This window comes from Halichoerus grypus, chromosome 5 (genome assembly GCF_964656455.1).
Source record: "Halichoerus grypus chromosome 5, mHalGry1.hap1.1, whole genome shotgun sequence".
Taxonomy (NCBI): domain Eukaryota; kingdom Metazoa; phylum Chordata; class Mammalia; order Carnivora; family Phocidae; genus Halichoerus; species Halichoerus grypus.
In genome coordinates, this window is record NC_135716.1 from 117970186 (window position 1) to 117988637 (window position 18452).

Below are 18452 nucleotides of genomic sequence, written 5' to 3' on the forward strand. Positions count from 1 at the left end.
TAAAAGGCTACTATTTATAAGTAAACCCATTTAATGTTTAGTTTGCTAGTTCACCTTACATAAAAAATGATGAATAAAAAGAAAAGAAAGTCCTACAAAATCCCCAAAACACCCTTGTAGAAAGCTTTTCTACAAGTCCATGAATGACATCGTCTCTTTCACTTTGATGAAGCCAAGGTTGATGAGGGTGTTCTTTTCCAGTTCTAAGTAACTCTCATAGTCCATTTTCAATTCAGCCTCCAACTGTTCCTTTGACTTCTGATACGTTTTCTAGGGGGGAAAGCCAAATCATCCCAATAAAGCACTGACAGCTAGAAATACCAAAGAAAGGAAGGGGCTGGTTTTGAGCAGTTGGCCTAGCCACTGCCCTCTGGGAGGGTTTTGCGGGAGGGCAGAGGGCAGGAGGGGCAGGAGGGCATCTCTGGCACAGTGAGGGAGAGTGGCGGCTGGCTCTGAAGGGCAGTGGCAGAGAGAGAGTGGAGAAGTGTGTGCAGGTCTCTGTGGCTTGGGAAGCCTCCTGCCAGACGTGAAGAGGCCAGATGTCCATCCTGGCCAGCAACCCTTTTCTAGCAGTGGTCCCTTGAAGGTCTCCTCATGGAGTCTGGTTTTGCAGAACTGGGAAGTGGGGAATACATGGCTCTTTGACACCTCTTTCTCAAAAAAAATCCCCTCTTCTAGTCTTCCTTTTTTCCCATGATTCTTGTCCCCCTCGTGTAGCCTGAAGTGTGGATAATTGCCTAGAGCTTACAGAATTCTTTTGAATTCCTCCCTTTACTAAGTCCTATTTAGATGGCACAGCGGCTTATGGATCACACGGAAACTGCTACTTTTTCTAGCTTTGGGTCTCCAGCTGAAATTCCAGTTAGAAAAACTCCCATTTCATGTGCTGTTAGAGTTGTAATTACTATTATTTTTCAAGAAGTGAGCTGTACCCAGACTCAGTGCTTGCAAAGAGATGGGTGTACGGTTTCCTTCAGATTTGTGGGTTGACGTGTACAGCCGCATCCCTGGCAACGGCAGGGCCCCTGTCAAGACCAGCCGTGCTGGATGGATGTGCGATCTCCCCCTGCCTTCTGTAATCACAACAGTAGATGCTTCCTACCATTTTCTATGTGCCGCTTACTGGCTAAGTGCTGTAAATATTTTAACTCATTTAATCTCCTCTACAGTCCCCTGAGGTTGTTACAGCTGTTCCCATTTTCCCTGTTATCAGCGGTTGCTCGTTAGAACGTATTTCTCACTGACATTACTTGTTTTTCCTTGGTGACACCTTCCATGTTCTAAATGTAACAGAGGAGCCCATTTAAGTCCATTTGTTTATCTCCAATCTAGTTCCAGAGAAAATGGGAGAAGTAGTAGCTCTACTTTAAAGAGGGTACTATGTCGGGGCGCCTGGGCGGCTCAGTTGTTAAGCATCTGCCTTTGGCTCAGGTCATGATCCCGGGGGTCCTGGGATCAAGCCCCGTGTGGGGCTCCCCCCTCAGCGGGGAGCCTGCTTCTCCCTATCCCCCTCCCCCTGCTCGAGCTTTCTCTTTCTCTCTCTCTCTCAACTAAAAAAATAAAAAATCTTAAAAAAAATAAAGAGGGTACTATATCACATGGAAATGAAGCTACAGGAAGAAGCTGGAGACGTTTTGGAAACTCAAACACATGATACAATTTCAAGATATGATTATTATAATATTCAGATGTTTTAAAAGTATTTCATATGCAAATCATTTTTGGATTTTCCACAGGTCTACTGGCTTCCAGCTGATGTGGATGATTAGGAGCTGTCACTGTGGTATTTAATCACGCAGTAATCATGGGTAACTGTGGGCGTAAAGGAAGGGTGTCCGGTTATCTCACACCACAGAATTTCAACCAGTGTTTGTGAGTATGCAAAAGAACAGACCGAGACCAAATCTTTTGTAGCAGGGAAAATGATGAAAAGTTAATTGATTGGTATTCTTTTATACCTTGCCACCACTAAACAATGCTTTTGAAATGAGGCCTTCTGCTTTTATTACACTGATACGTATCTATCAATAAGTGATAATGTTAACATTAAGAATTCCACATGCTCATGCTCTCACATGAATAATTGTGCTGGAGGAGGTTATATATTTGCCTATAAAGAATCTATAGGGCGCCTGGGTGGCTCAGTCGTTAAGCGTCTGCCTTCAGCTCAGGTCATGATCCCAGGGTCCTGGGATCGAGTCCCACATCGGGCTCTCTGCTCGGCAGGAAGCCTGCTTCTCCCTCCCCACTCCCCCTGCTTGTGTTCTTGCTCTCGCTGTCTCTCTCTGTGTCAAATAAATAAAATCTTTAAAAAAAAAAAAGAATCTATAAATGGGATCAGTGGTGAAATTGCCGGTGACAAAAAGCCTAGGAAGGGAATGAGCAAGAGAGAAGTAGAAACGTGGACTGAGGGGACCTCTGCTGAGAGAGAGAGAACTGAATTCACAGACTATCCAAAGGTCCCAATCCCAGTGGGCAGGGGAAGACCAACAGTGACAGAAGCTGGGAAACAGAAAGGTGAGGACCTTCAGAGCTTTAGGTTCCTTTCTGGGAGAAAGATGTGTCCTCTACCAAATTCTCCTCTATTTCAAATTTTATAGTTCCCATATATTATATTATAGTAAAGTTCCTATCCATTTGTCTGTATACTGGTTCCCATTTACTAAAAGTCTACTATTTGTCGGGTTACTGAACTGAAAAGCCTAATCCTAAAAGGTAGTTATCAGTATTCCCATTTTATTTAATTAATTAATTAATTAATTAATTAATTTATAAAGATTTTATTTATTTATTTGACAGGGAGAGATACAGTGAGAGAGGGAACACAAGCAGGGGGAGTGGGAGAGGAAGAAGTAGGCTTCCCGCTGAGCATGGAGCCCGACGTGGAGCTCAATCCCAGGACCCTGGGATCATGACCTGATCCGAAGGCAGACACTTAATGACTAAGCCACCCAGGTGCCCCAGGATTCCCATTTTAAAGACAAGAACTGAAGCTCAGCAGTGACATAAGCCCTGCTCCAGATCTCGTAGCTAGTAGTGATGGGTGGAGTTGGGATTTGAGCCCATGTGTCTTCATTCTATATTCCACTCTTTTTGGACTACCTGTTTTTCTTTAAACAAAAAATTTTTAAGTAATTTCTACACCTAATGTGGAGTTCAAACTCACTTCTCCGAGATCAGGAGTCGGATGCTCTGTGGACTGTCAGCCAGGTGCCCCATGCACTACATGTTTTAAGGTATTATTCACTGGATGTTAAAATTCTATGCAATGAAAGATTCCAGATTTTGAATTGTTGTATCTATGAATGATATTCAGATGGCTTTGTATCTAAAGGACTTTGAAATTATGGCAAACTTTAGAAAGTTAAGTTGGATAGAATCTAGATAGGTGTCCAATTGATAGTTGTCACTCATGGTAATCTAGGAAATGAGAGAAATACCCTCTTGACTATCATGAGAAAGAGAGAAGAATGTGAAAAGGCATAATTTTCCTATTGAAACTGTGGAATAAGCCAAATATACATATTTCCACTGGGGTTAGAGGAAGTCAACGGCTTTTGTTTCTGAAATTTCACTTACAACTTTTGTCTTCTCAAGTTCCAGCTCCATTTCCTTCTTTTCTTGTTCACGAATTTTCTTCCGTTCCTCTACATATTCCAGATGCTTGACTTCTCTTTCGAAGTAGTGATTCATGCTTGATACCTGTTAGAAGCACAGGCCCATGAGAGGGGTGCCCACGTGGAAGCCCCCGTATTCTTCACAAGGCTCTAGAAGAATTCCTGCTGCTTGTAATTCATTAGCTGGCTTACCTGCTTTGGGATACCACCCACAGGCCCACTACCAGAGGAGCTAGCTCAGTGTGGGGGCTACTGTACTAAGGTTCAGGGCCCTGCAAATTGGAGGATTCCATGAAGGGAGTGGGGTTGGAAGAAGAGAACAGCAAAAAATTATAGTTTTGTAAAAGAAATACTCAGGGATGGCTTTTTTCCCTTTCCTTGCTTCTCACTTCTAAGCCTGAGGAAAGTATCATATCATCAACCAAACTTGAAAAACCCAGATGAGGAGCTCAGCGTAAACCCCAAAGGGACAGGAAGGGAAGCTGAGTTCCCTGGAGGACTTGGTGTGTGCACAGAAGAACAGAAGCAGCAAAGTCAGCAGAAACCTTGGGCAAAGCAGCCAGGGGATGGAAAGCTTTCTGCTTGCCAGTAAGTAGGCTGATGTTGGGACTTGTGGCGGATTGCAGTCTATATATATAATGTTGGTTACTTATTTCTATTCATTGATTTTCTTTTTATCACCTCATTATTACTATTACTTAAAACTGGCAGGTGGTGCCTATGGAAGGGCAGAAAATTGCCCCCTCAGCCATGCTGCCTACAGTACACCAACTTGGGAGAAGACGGGGTGGAGGTGGGCGATGGAGAGATGTATCAAAATGTCAACTGGGCCTCTGGGAAGGGCATCACTGAAATAGGAGTCCCGTCCTTCGACAGTCTGAAAATAACGTTTTATGAATACCCAAATCAATTCTTTTCTGAATCTGGGCTTCATTTACTTGCCCTCTCTCTCATCACATTTGTTTTTCTGTGGTTTCAAGTTATTTAACTCATACAACAGAAATACATCCCTTATTTGGGATTGTGTGATTCTTTTGTTTTCTTACAGAGCAAAAATGCTGTCATTTCTGAACACACTTTTAAAACATGCCTCAGCAATATCTGGTCACATAAATTCTCAGAGCCAAAAGGTACTAACCTCATTGGTGGAAGGGTGACTTAACGTCCAAGGAATTTCCAATATATGCAGTGTTCCATAATAATCAGCTATGGCTATAAATTGCTGCTTAGCTGAAAGATCCAAAAAATGGGGGGAAAAACAGAAAGTCATCCTGGAGGTTAAACATGAAATGTGTTTTTGTTTTTTGGTCTCCCAAAAGACCTGCTGTGGTTATGATAATCTTGGCATCTTCATCAGCCTTTCATGACTGAGGACAATATTAACTGATACATAAAAATCATTTTTTCCAGTTGATGAAATGAAAGTCGAGGCCCGAAGCCTTTGTCAGTCACCCTGCCCACCTCAAATCTTGTCTTCCTGGTGCTCATGTAAGGAGTGTGGCTCCTAGCTGAGGCTGACTATCTGTGTGGCTGGGCCACTGGACAGACTTGAGAAGAAAGTGAGGATAACACAGGGAAAGATTTTCAAAGAAAAATCATGAAGCCAGTTTTCACCAAAGACTCAGTAAGGGCTGAAGGATACCATTATCCAGATGAATTTCAAAGACACAGCCAGAACCCATTTTCTTATTATAAAAACAGATCGCTTCTTTTGATCATTGAAAATGGATATAAAACACAAATGTGTTTAAGAATTTTAATTTTCTACCTTATCATATGGGGTTTCTTTTCTTTTTCTTATTTTCAGAAGGTTTGGTTTAAATTGTTACATCCTAGACTCATAATCCCTGGATGTATACAAAAGCAATGTTTTATAGCAAAGGTGGGGAAAAACCCACACTTGGTGACACGTAAGGCTAAGTGGTAGCCAGAATGTGACACTCTAGAAATTCTGAAGACTGAATTTCTAAACGTAATGTTTCTGAGAGAGAAAAGGATAGAAAGACAATTTTATGCCTGCATACCTTGGAAACAAAGGGAAACTTCTTTTAAAAGAGGCAAATATACTGGGTTTATATAGAAAGTAGTGCTTAGGTAAAACAGAGAAATTGGGACAAAGGATATAAATTCCTTTTCCGAGGACACATCCTTGAATTTCTGCTTGCTTTGTTATATGATGTTTTTTTCCTCATAATTAGTTCAAAAGTTAAAAGTTTAAATAGGTAAATAACCCCAGAGAGTCATTTGATCTCATGAAAAGAATTGCTTGATATTGTCCAGGGAAAAGCCAGGAAAAATGATAAAATATTGAAAATTTGTGATGTAATGAAAAATTAAAGATACAAGAATTACTCTATTTGGGAAAGAAGCAGCAAAAGGTACCAAAGATTTAGGGATCACACTGTCTGACCTGGAGAAGATGAGAAGGATGCTTTTCATCGTGTGGTTGGTTCAAAATCACCCTCTGCTTGTCATACTAACCATGCCTCAGAAATAATTGTTGATAAAGAAAACAACGAGAGAAACTCAGGTTGTATGCAGAGTTTGAGTGTAAGAAGGAAGGGGAAGGAAGGGAAGAGAAAGGATGGGATGGGTAAAACTTGAGAAAAAAATATCAGAGACTTTCCAGATGAATGTCAAAATGTTCCTGAGTTACCCCCCAAAAAACAAAATAACTTAGGTCATTTAATTAGAATTAACACACCAGAGAAGGTCCAGGGTTTGATGTAGGTGATCATAGTTATGCAGATGTTTTGTGACAGGGCTGGCTCATGAGTTTTCTCCAGAAGGTCCCAGATGTCAATGTATCCATCTTCTCGGCCAATATAGAAAACTCCAGGCCTTGTCAGGGACCAGTGGCCTGCAGTATACCTTTTTGGTGCACAGGATGACTGAAGGAGGGGTCCAGTCTTTAAAAAATTTTTAAAAGGACACATGAAAACTTTTGTTATTATCTGAAGTGTATTCACAATGATTTTCTTTAAGTACAACTCAGATGGCTATGATCATGGAACAGCACAATTATGCCCACTCTGAACTCTTAGTTCTTTTTCTTATAGGATTTTATATAATGCCAACTCTTTTACTTCCTGTGCATTTTTTATAACATTTTTTTCTTATTTTAGTTGCCTTTTAGAAAAGATCAAACCTTCCAGTCAAGCTGGAGATTGGTGGATGTTAGGTAAGTAAAGAGTATAAGGAAATTTTGCTTATACCTTTATTTTGCTGTTGGGTGTCTATTTCCAATGGAGACAACTCTGGCAGCCAGGAAAAAAAGCCAATAAAAAGTCAATTCCAGCTGCGAGCTGCATCCAATGGCTTGCAAATATTGTTTGGAAGAGGATTTTAGACCAGCAAAGCATTAGTACAAGATCAGCTTCTCTTTTCTTTACCATGGGGTAATTTGCCCTCTTTGGGAGGTTTTCAGAGAGAAAAAAGATCAGAATGTGCTTTCCTCTTACTGTCGCACTCCACCTGACAAGCAGGTGTATTCATTTATCTACTTATAGCTGCAGAGACTAAACTGTGAAGCTGTTTCCTACCCTCTGAGACATGCATAAGAAACTTCCCTGTGGGAAACGAAGAATATCTCAGATTCATGGACTCCTTATCCTGTTCTTGCCCACCTTGCCCAGCTCCTTTCATTTCTGTGGATAACCCGGTTCTTGGCCCCTGAATAGTCTATGGACAATCTTGCCTAATTTTCTTTTTCTTTAACAACAAAACTGATACTTACTCACTGTAAAAAAGAAAATTGGACGTACCGAAGTACATTGGTATAAAGTAGAAGTCCTTTTGTGGGTGGGCACTTTGAGTAGTTTCCAATTGTTTCAATGACAAACTCGTACATAAATTCACACAAGTATTTGTGTAAGTTAGAGTCCCAGAAGTGAAAGTGTTAGGTCAAAGAATATATATATGTATATGTATATTTTTATCACTTTAAAGAATATATATATTCTTTATTGAAGAATATATGTATATTTTTATTCATTTTATTCGAAGAATATATACTCATATAAATGTTATATATAAATATACACATTATATATCATTTTTTCAAAGAATATATGTATTACAGCTATGAAATAGATATACATACATATTTCAGATTTTGATGATCTTAAATTGCACACTAAAGGGACTTGTCATGCTGATTTCCTCACACCCTTGCTTCACTGGATTTTATCAGTCTTTCCAGTTTTTGGCAGTTTAGCTTCTATTTGCCTGGAACCAGGCCCTCTCCTAATCCTGACTGCCAGAGCCCTGCTGCTGTTTCCCTGTGGCCCATGCATGTCTCTGGTCTCTTGGCAACGGAACCCTTAGCCTTCTTACTCCCACTTTCTGAACCTGTGGACATATTCCTGGTATAGAAGCAAAGTTGATAGACGCAGTGCTTCTCCTTGGACTTCATAGTAACCAGCATCCTATTGTTTATTTTAAGGGGAGGAAAAAACATAAAATAAATCAACTGCCCACAATACATATTTTGAAGAAAAGACTGTTAGGTCTTAGAGAGCAAGAGATGTAAATATTGTTTCCTTCCCTCAGGGAAGAAAGGCAAATGGTTGTGTTTTCAAAAGGCTTACGTGGTTCTGCTGACAAGCTGGAACCCAAGCCATCTGTTGTAATTTCTCTAAAATGTGTCCCTAAGGCACTGTTATGTCAGAACAGTCTGTTGTTCCCATTGTCTTTCTCAGTAACAAAGGACCACACACCCACTCCTCCATTTTTCAGGCAACTCACCATAACACCTTCTTTCCAGATGGCCACGTTCCATCCCCCAATGGTGAGGATAATGTCCTTGTAAAAAGGTGACCTCTGAACAGTGTGGACAGATCCATCATGGATAGTGTAGAGGCTCATTGGCTTCTTTGCTGTTGGGATGGAAAAGGCCACTTCATCTTTAATAATAGTGTTTATATTCCTGCATGAAGAATAGGCAGAACTCCAGTGGATGGACAGGTCATGATTAATGGGATCCAAGCATAGACAATAAGAGGTCAGTTGGGGTAAATGAATCTGTCAAGGAACAGCTCTTCCTCTTTTTATGTGAAGTCTAGGGAGTTTCCATCAAGGCCATTTTTCCAGCTCAAAGGAATATTTCATGTTCTTATTCATTTACTCATTCATTAACCCACTTGGTTGGTCAAAAAATATTTGTGGATTGCCTATATGTATCTATAGGTACTAAAAATGGCTGGGTAAACAATGGTTAATAAATGAACATGATCCTGCCCTCATGGAGCTTATAGTCTAATGGAAAAGACAGATACTCAATAAATGATATCCAATATCCAATAAACAAATCCCAAAGTATATAATAAAAAAATGTTAAAAGTGTTATGGTGGAAAAAAATTGCAAGAAAGAGTAATGAGGCACATCCATAATTTAGACCGAATGGTCAGAGAAGTCTTCTCTGAAGATGAGTCATTTAGTCCTAAGTAACACTTTGGTGTGGGAAGATTTTAATGTGGAGGAGTATTCCAGACAGAGGGAACAACGCACCCCCAAGTCCTGCAGAGAGAAATGCTTAGTGCCTTTATAAATTTGAGGAAAGCAGTAAGACTGAAGTCTGGTAATCCCAGCATGAGACATATGAAACAGATGGGGACCAGGAGGGTCCAGACCACACAGGGCCTTGTAGGAAAGGAGTTTAGATTATATTCTCCACATGATGTGTTTCACTGAGCCCTTTAGGACCAGAAGACAATCTGACTGATTTCTAAAGATTCTCTGACTGCTATGAAGAGAATGAATTAGAGAGAGGTAAAAGGAAAGAGGGGACACCATAGGAGGTAGTTCTGGTGAGAGAGCTTGTTAGCTTGGTTGAAAGTACAATGAACAAAAGTAGATGAGCAAGAAATATTTGCAAGCTGGAAATGACAAGACTTACAGATGGCTTGAATAGGAGGACTGAGAATGATAGGTTTCTGCTAGGAGCAGCTGACTCCATGGAGTTTCCATTTATTGCAACTGGAAAGACCAGGGGGAGGCAGGTTTGGATGTTAAAATCAAGAGTTCTCTGCTCCAGCCTACGGGTCCTCCTTTCCTTTAGGCTGTGTACCCTATCATTGCTTGGGTCTCCTCTCCCCCAGACCTGGATGCAGGGCTGGCTGCTCCCTACTCCTTGCTGCCCACACCCACCTCAAAATGGCCATAAAGATATGTCCTATTTAGGCCAAACCATAATGTCCAGCTACCTTATATCCATACCATGAACTTACTGTGAATCCCATCATATTGATAGCTATGTAAAAGCTGGATTTTTTTTCCCCCCTCTCGGAACCCCAATGGGACATTAAGCTGGAAAAAAAAAAAAAAACTGCACCTACTAAACCTTGCAAATAGCTCATAGAGTTTCAAAGAGATATTTGTCCACCCATATTCATAGCAGCATTATTTGGAAGCAACCCAAGTGTTTATCAATAGACGAGGGAATAAACAAAATATGATATATACATGCAATGGCATATTATTCATCCTTTGAAAGGAAGGAAATTCAGACATATGTTACAACATGGGTGAAACTTGAGGATATGATGTTAAGGGAAAGAAGTCCATCACATAAAGACAAATACTGTATGATTCCACTTATATGAGGTATCTACAGTAGTCACATTCAGAGAGATAGAAAGTAAATAGTGGTTGCCAGATGCTGAGGGTAGAGGGGAACAGGGAGCTAGTATTTAATGGGTGCAGAGTTTCAGTTTTGCAACATCAAACAGTCCTGGAGATGGGTTGCATGCCAATATGAAAGTACTTAATAGTACAGAATTATACACTTAAAAATGGTTAAGATGGTACATTTCACATTTATGTATATTTTACCACAATTCAGAAAGTTTATAAAAAGTAAAAATAAACAAAAAATTTAAATGTAGCTTTCCTGGATTAAAAAAAAAGACCAATTTTCCTCCAACTGAAGCTCCGTCTTGAAGATAGCATAGGAGACATACTTCTAAGGCAATCTTGAAACAATCTGGAAGACTCCTGGGAAGTCAGGAAAGCCCTGGACACCGGCAGCTTTCTTCTTGTTGCCGCTCTTGTTTTTCAGAGCCTGGTTTTTAACCTCCTATAGTGGGGGTTCCCTAGACACCACCTCACTCTGGTGAGCAGGGCCATCCATGAGTCGGGAAGCTCTCTGCAGAATGTAATGATTACCAGTGATAGCAAGATTGACAACCACCAAGATTTATACTTTAAAATAACATGTTAGATGTTCTCAGCCTATAACTTTTCCTTCCTTTTGTCCTTTTAGGGACATTTAGTTCCATCTAGCAATGGATAGAGCTGTCCTTAAATTACTAATGGAGTACCAGAGGCCCCAGGCCAAGTTGCTATGAGAAAGTTACAATAAACAAAGAAGTAGTTTCCAGAATCATTATCTAATGCAGGATTCAGTATAGTGATGTGATTAAGAGTGCAGGCTGCCTAGGTTCAAAACCTGGCAATGCTGGTACCTACCCCCTAGGGTTGCTATGAGGATTAAATGAGCTAATCCATGGAAAGTACTTGGAAGAATGCATGATGCATGGCATGTGCCGATTTGTGAGTAGAGTACATGAAATAATTATGACAATTGTCATCATTCAGCCTGCATTTCTTGGCTTGTCACTTAGATCATCTGGAAATTTTGTTTGATTTCCTTCTTTATCACATATATCTCATTCAGGGTACTGCCTTTCAGAAGCTTTTTCTTAGAAGAGGAAATTCTCCTTCCTGCCTTGTTGATAAGAACATGGGGTCCCTAGGAAATCAAGAAGGACTGCGTCCCAGTAATCGCCTCATCTTTACTCAGGTACACTCCATGGTGTTTATGAAAAACATTAGACTGGTTGCTCTCAAGGAAAACATTGCCAGTTTATGGATGTAATTAGGGCAAGCAGTGCACAGTTTAGAGGGTCTAAACATTGACTTTCTCTGAACTTCAGCCATTATCCAATGGGAATAAGTGTTGTTTGGCTTTCCATGTTACAAAATACTTGACTGATGATTTTAAAGTATTTTAAAGTATTATGATGATTTTAAAGTATCCTTTTGGTAAATAGTTAAAGTTATTTCTCTCCCTTTTTTTTTGCAATGAACTAAATGCCAGGAAATTAAAAGCAACTCTTCTTCTTCTTTACCAACCTATATTCCCTTGGTCACAAAATCCTGGCATGTTGACTGCTAAGCCTCTCTTATATTTCCTCTGCTGTACATCCCTGTTACCATGCCTATACTTAGTCCTCTCCATCTCTCATCTAGACTATTGCAAGTGATCATCCTACTTCCATTGTAAGTCCCACCAATAAATTAATCCAGCCCCTGCTCTCCTGCCAGAGTGATATTTTGATTATACCAGTGGCACTAGGATAAGTTTCAAAGCTTAGTAGGCTGTCAAGGCTCTTAGCCATTTGGACCCAGCTGTCCTTCCTGACACCTCTCCTGCTGCCCTCTCTATTGCTATGCTTTGGCTAGGAGATCTCCCTGTTTCTTAATTGTCCACTGCTCTTTTGGTCTTCCATGTTTTTGCATTTATTATTCCTTCTATCTGGCACATCTTTCTCCAATTGGAAAATTACAATCCACCCTTCAAGACCCAGCTCAAATGTATCTCTCTTCAGTAGGGCCCTTTCTTAGTAACTCAAGAGAGTTGGTCCCTTCCTGGTTTCCCATGTCACTTTGTGTTTGCTTCTAGCCACAGCTCTAATGACAGTGTAATGTCATCATTTGTTTATGTGTTTGATTTTTCTAATAGATCATGGAACTCCTTTGGGGGAGGATAATATCTTGTTCATCTTCATATGCCCCAGTGCCTGGCACAAAATAGATTCTCAATAATGAATTGACGAATGAATGAAAGTAAGAAAGAAAGAACAAAGGGCGCCTGGGTGGCTCAGTCAGTTAAGAGTCCAACTCTTGATTTTGGCTCAGGTCATGATCTCAGGGTCTTGAGGTCAAGTCCCACGTGGGGCTCCATGCTAGGCATGGAGTCTGCTTAAGATTCTCTCTCCCCCTTTCCTTCTGCCTATCTCCACCCCCTGCTCATGCTCTCTTCTCTCTCTCTCTCAAAAAAAAAAAAAAAAAGAACAAACAACATTAGTGAATTTCAAACATAAAGCTCTTGGTTTTTAAGTTTATTATCATTGGTTATTCTATAAATGGAAAAAAAATTAAAATAAATAACTAAACCTGTTTGTCAGAGTCTGCCTCAAAAGCAGTTTAGGAAGCTGGCACCACGGTAAAGGCCCCAAGAAACTCTCTGAGACCAGGAAGAACCAGTGTAACCAGGTCATGGCATCAGGGTCTCCACTGGTGTCTCAGCAGAACAGTGGAGACAGCTGCCGTGTGCATGCAGTACATGCACAATTAATACTCATGCATTATTGAATAAACAGGTACATGAATAAACATAAAAGTAGCTGAATGTAATTCATTATATCCAATATATAATTTTGAGTTCAACCTTTAAATCCTGGAATTTGAAATGAAGGGAAAGTGGAAAATTAGTCTCAGTTCGGCAAGCACTTGACCTTTCCTTGGATCACATCTAATTCTCTCTCAATGCCCCACTCTTATCAATAACACACATTTTGGTTTCTGGTCAGAGGTTCTATGTCAGAAAACTAGGAGTGCTTCCGTTTCCAGATTAATATGGCTACCCTGAAGGCAATGCTGAGAAAACACGCCTTTCTGGGTCTAAGGCCTACTCCAGTCTGCAGAGACAGACTCAGTAGATAGAAGGGGAGGGGGTGAAGTTCGAGGCGGAGACCTGAGACCCAGCAGCGGTCCCCTGCAGGCTGTATCTCTGACCTCTGACCCCGCTCAGTCACTCCCATGCCCACTTGTTCTAAGATCAGATTCCCTTCTGTGAACCTAGCCTGCCTGCCCCACCTCACTGCTCCATGGTATGCTAGCAGTCCCAGCAGCTACCTCTTCCTGTGCTTCCGGTCATTCCACATTGCGAAATGTGGCTCAAATACATTTTCATGCCATGATCAAATCCAAAGCTTTAAAGTAAGCAGCTGTAATTGTAGTGAACCTCAGGGCTCCAAGCTTTGACAGGGAGCTTAGCTTATTAGGGAGCCTAAACTCTTTGATTCCTGCTCCCAGCTGGGTGTGGTCCCCATACCGCTGCTCAGCTGCCCAGAGTCTGCACACTGCTAGTCCGAGAGGAGGGTCCTGCAGCTACTTCTCCATTCTGTTCCGACGTCGCCAAGATCATTGTAAATTTAGTTTATAATTTCACATTAATATTTTTCATATAGATGAATTACCAAGTTGTTGCATTATTGAAACACATGTTTTTTTTTTTTTTTTAATTGTCCAACTATCTTAGTCATTTAAGCATCAATAGATCAGTACTCCTCAAATTTGGGGGAGGTGAAAACAAATCACCAGGCAAATCTTATTAAAAATCCATATTCTGATTTGCAGGCCTGGGGTAGGGTCCAAGGTTCTGCATTTCTAACAGGCTCCCAAGTGCTGCTCTTTGAGGCCCTCACTTTGAGTATGTGCAGACACAGGACGTTAAGTGCCTTCCCTCCCCTCAGCAAGGCCAGGGTTACTCAGCACTTTGTAAAAAGGAATAACTTTGGGGCGCCTGGGTGGCTCAGTCGTTTAAGTGTCTGCGGCTCAGTTCATGATCTTGGGTCCTGGGATCGAGCCCCGTGTTGGGCTCCCTGCAGGCTCCCTGTGGGCTCCTCCCTGCTTGGTGGGGGTGTCTGCTTCTCTCTCTCTCTCTGCTCCTCCCCCCTGCTTGTTCTCCTCTCTCTCTCTCTCGCTCTCTCTCTCTAAAATAGATAAAATCTTTAAAAAAAAAAAAGGAGTAACTTACTCATAACAGAGCAATCATCAAAACTTACTCATCAATCGGCCAGTTTCAGGGTCTCTTTCCATTTTCCAATCTGTGTATATCACTCCACCTTCCTAAAAATATTACAGGTTTCTGATGAGTACAATGACAACTTAAGGGACAAAAGACCTCATATGCATGTACTAAGACTGACTGTAACCCAAACAAGCACAAAGCAACAGGTTAACTCAGTCAAATGATAACTTGATATAGTGTGGAGGAGGCTCAAAATGATTACTTGATTTTATATTGAACAAAAAAATGAATTTGTTGAATTTTTATGTACACATAGTGACATGGAAAACACAGGCATTTATGGAGATTATCTATGTACTGGGTTTCTAAAGTTTTGGTTAGTAGGAAATTGTCCCAATGGACCAAAAACTCCGGGAAGGGATCTGGTTCTACTTCTTCAGTGATTTGTTCTCAGCATGATACAAAGTCAGTACTTAAAAATATTTGTGGAGTAAGAGAGAAAAGGGGAATGTAAATTGATAATATGGTAGCATTACCTTTAAAGTTGAGAATAGGAAACAAAGTTCCATTTAAATAACATAACTAGTAATATATATTCCCACTCTCCTTATGGCCATTATAAGGAGACGGGAAGGCAGGGGGACCTGGTGTAAAGGGGCAGAAACAGCCACACACAGGGAAAAGATGCAGAACCCGTGAACAGCAGAGGTGGGAGAGGTTTAGAGAAAACCTTTAGTCCCATGACCCATCTAATAGAGGGAACACAGAGACTCAGAGAGGTTAAGTGACTTATTCAGGGTCACCCAGATGCAGGCTCCTAATTTCAGTGTTTTTCTCTCTGGGTGATAAAAGGAAAACACAGAGGAGGGTGTATAAAAAGAGGAGTTGAGAGGCCTGGGAGGATGGCTTGGGATGTGTAGGCGAGGGAGAGGACAGGGGAAAACATCTGGCCGGCGCCCACTCATTCCCTCATCTGTGCTTTTATTCATGAACACACGTAACAAACAAGCACTGTGTTTGGTGTTGGGAATTCAGAGTCAGAGGACAAGCCCTCCCTCCACTCTCCACTGGTGGTGCCGAGGCCGAGGAAGCACAGACCAGCCCGCGTCCAGTGCACACACCTCCCCTGTTGGCTGTGACACCTCACCCACCCTTATCATGAGTGAGCCCACGGTGTTTGCCACCGCTGTTAGGAACTTTCTGTATGTGACCCAGCCTCCACCAGAGTCCTGTAAGAGTCACTAATATCTCCTGGGTCTCACAATGGATACGTGCAACACCAAACAGAACCAAGTCACAGAGGAGTAGCTTGAACCAGGTTCATCCCCACGTGTCGAGTGCCCATTCTCTCGGCAGCCACCTAGCTGGGAACCTTCCCGTCCTACTCCTCCATCCAGTTCCCGGTGCTGAGAATTCTCCTCCTCCTCCTCCCCTGTGTTGACATTCTTGGCCCCACTGCTCATGCCCTCTTTATCTCTGGGTTGGCCCCCTTGAAATTACTGCCTCACTGGCCTGTCCGCCTTCCTGCCTCCACTCCCTCCTGCTTCAGCCCTGCACTCGCCAGTCTAGAACCTGGAGAGGTCTCCCTTATTCTCTCTAACCAAAGGAGACGGATCAGCCGTGTCAGGTGTTGGTAGCAGAGCATTCCCCCAGAATGTCAGCCCATGAGGGTAGGGAATTTTGTCTGTTTGTTCACTGCTCTATTCCCTGGGCTCAGAACATTGCCTGACATATAGTACATGCTCAATAAGTATCTGCAATATCTGCTGAGTGATGGATTAAGTTAACTCTAAGGAGGGCAAGGGCTCGAAAGGCAGGAAAGAGTTTGGGGTAGAAAAAGAAAGAGAAAAATCAAAGCAGCTGGAAGGAGAGAGGGAGATTGGTGTAGATGGGGTAGAGAGATAGGAAAGAGCCAAATTACACAGAATCTTGTAGGTCACAGTGTGAAGAGTTTGGATTTTGTTCATGTTTGACTGAGTTGTCACTGAAGAGTTTAGGTACAGGGTGTCATACTTTAATTTCTGTTTTAAGATCTTGTGGTCATTCATCTTCCTAAAGCTGTCAGCCCCTGCTTTAAAAACTCTGGTGTGGGGGCGCCTGGGTGGCTTAGTCAGTTAAACATCTGCCTTCGGCTCAGGTCATGATCTCAGGGTCCTGGGATCAAGCCCCGTGTCGGGCTCCCTGCTCCGCGGAGAGCCTGTTTCTCCCTCTCCCACTCCCCCTGCTTGTGTTCCCTCTCTCGCTGTCTCTCTCTCTGTCAAAAAATAAATAAAAAATCTGTAAAAAAAAAACCCAAAAACAAAACTCTGGTGTGCACAGAGACAAATATATGATTCTACTTACATGAGGTACCTAGAGTAGTCAAAGTCACAGAGACAGAAAGTAGAATGGTGGATGCCATGGGCTGGGGGCAGGAGGGAATGGTGAGTTATTGTTTTAATGGGTACAGAATTTCAGTTTGGAATGATGAAAACGTTCTGGAGATAGATGGCTGTGAGTGTTGCTCAACCATATGGATATATCTAATAACACTGAATTATACACTTCAAATTTGTTAAGATGGTAACTTGTTATTTATATTTTTCCAGAATTAAAAAAAAATTAGAAGCCCAAGTTATAAAAAATTGAAAGCCCAAATTATAAAACAAGTATCTGTTTGGTAAATGCCTTACTGCTCACCAAATGTAATTCAAATTCCCTAACATGGCAGAAAAGGCTCTTTGGTTAGATCCCAACCTAGCATTCAAGGTATAGCATTCCCTCTTGCACAAATGATTCCACTATCTCCAGGCAAATCCTAAGCTTCCGTAATTCCAAAGTATTGTTCAGGCTGTTACTTCTGCTGGGAATTGTACTCTGATCTTTCAGATGCCTCCTCAACCTCCAAAGTCCAGCCAGCTAACAGTCTGCCTTCCCCAACCTCCCCTGTCCTGTCCCCGTGACTTCTAGATGGGCATTGGCATGGATAATGCCGTTAATGTTTCGCTCCTTATCTAGGCAGTGAGTGCCCTGAGGACAGGTACTGTGTGTTGATTCGTGTCTGATCCAGGGCCTAGTGCTGTGCCTGGTGGGCAGTATGCTCTTGAGAACCCTTTATTTCAGGGAAATAGAGTTATGAATGAAAAAGACATCTCTGTCTCTGTATGGCCGTAGATAAAGTTTTGAGCCTCATTTCTTCATCTGCAAAGTGAAATCCCTACAAGATTATTAGGATTAAATGAGATATAATTTGGAACAAATACCTGGCACAGACCCTGCTATATAGAAAATGTCCAATAAATGTAAGCTCACTTTGGTTATTATAGTAGGTGCCAAAAAATGGCAGCCATTATCATTATTATATCCAGTTGTTACTTATCTTTTGAACTGAGTGAGTTCTGCTACTACATTTTGCTAGCTAACAAAGCAATATATTTTCTTAGTAGGGCTCTAATATTTAGCATGGTTTCTTCTATATGGTGTGGGTGTTCAATAAATATTTGCAGGTTGATCAATAAATCATTAGTAAGGAGGATCATACCGAATTTTACAGATTTTTTTCACATTCATCAGGAACATTTTAAATATGAATCTATGAAGCATCAAGATTAAAAAATTCAATGCAAATAAGTATATTAAAATATGGGAATGGTATAAATATTATAAACCTTCATAAAGCAAATGTACAGTAAATGTTGTAATGAAACAGAATAGAGAAAAGTGGTTGCCAGGTAGGGGTGGGGGGTGGGAGAAATAGGAAGAGGCTGGTAAAAGGGTACAGACTTTCAGTTGTAAGATTAGTGAGTTTTGAGGATATAATGTAAAACATGGTGACTACAGTATAACACTATATTGTATAATTGAAATTTCCTAAGAGAATATAACTTAAATGTTATCACACACACACAGGCACAAAGATAAGTATGTGAAGTGATGGATGTGTTAATTAATTATATGGGGGAAGCCTTTCACAATGTATACATACATGAAATCACCATGATGTACACTTTACATATCTTGCAATTTTATGTCAGTTATG

The 18452-nt window shown here is 41.3% G+C and overlaps 1 protein-coding gene across 1 annotated transcript in view; it reads right to left on the reverse strand.

Annotated features, from left to right (window-relative positions):
• The window catches only part of DNAI3 (dynein axonemal intermediate chain 3), a 70329-nt gene continuing 51877 nt past the window's right edge, over positions 1 to 18452 (reverse strand). The window contains exons 18-23 of the mRNA XM_036064727.2: positions 14469 to 14532; positions 8364 to 8494; positions 6322 to 6526; positions 4756 to 4847; positions 3580 to 3702; positions 1 to 270 (exon numbers count right to left, since the gene is read on the reverse strand). Of these exons, the coding sequence (XP_035920620.1) occupies positions 130 to 270; positions 3580 to 3702; positions 4756 to 4847; positions 6322 to 6526; positions 8364 to 8494; positions 14469 to 14532 (756 nt within the window). The 3' untranslated portion in view covers positions 1 to 129. The remainder of the gene's footprint in view (positions 271 to 3579; positions 3703 to 4755; positions 4848 to 6321; positions 6527 to 8363; positions 8495 to 14468; positions 14533 to 18452) is intronic.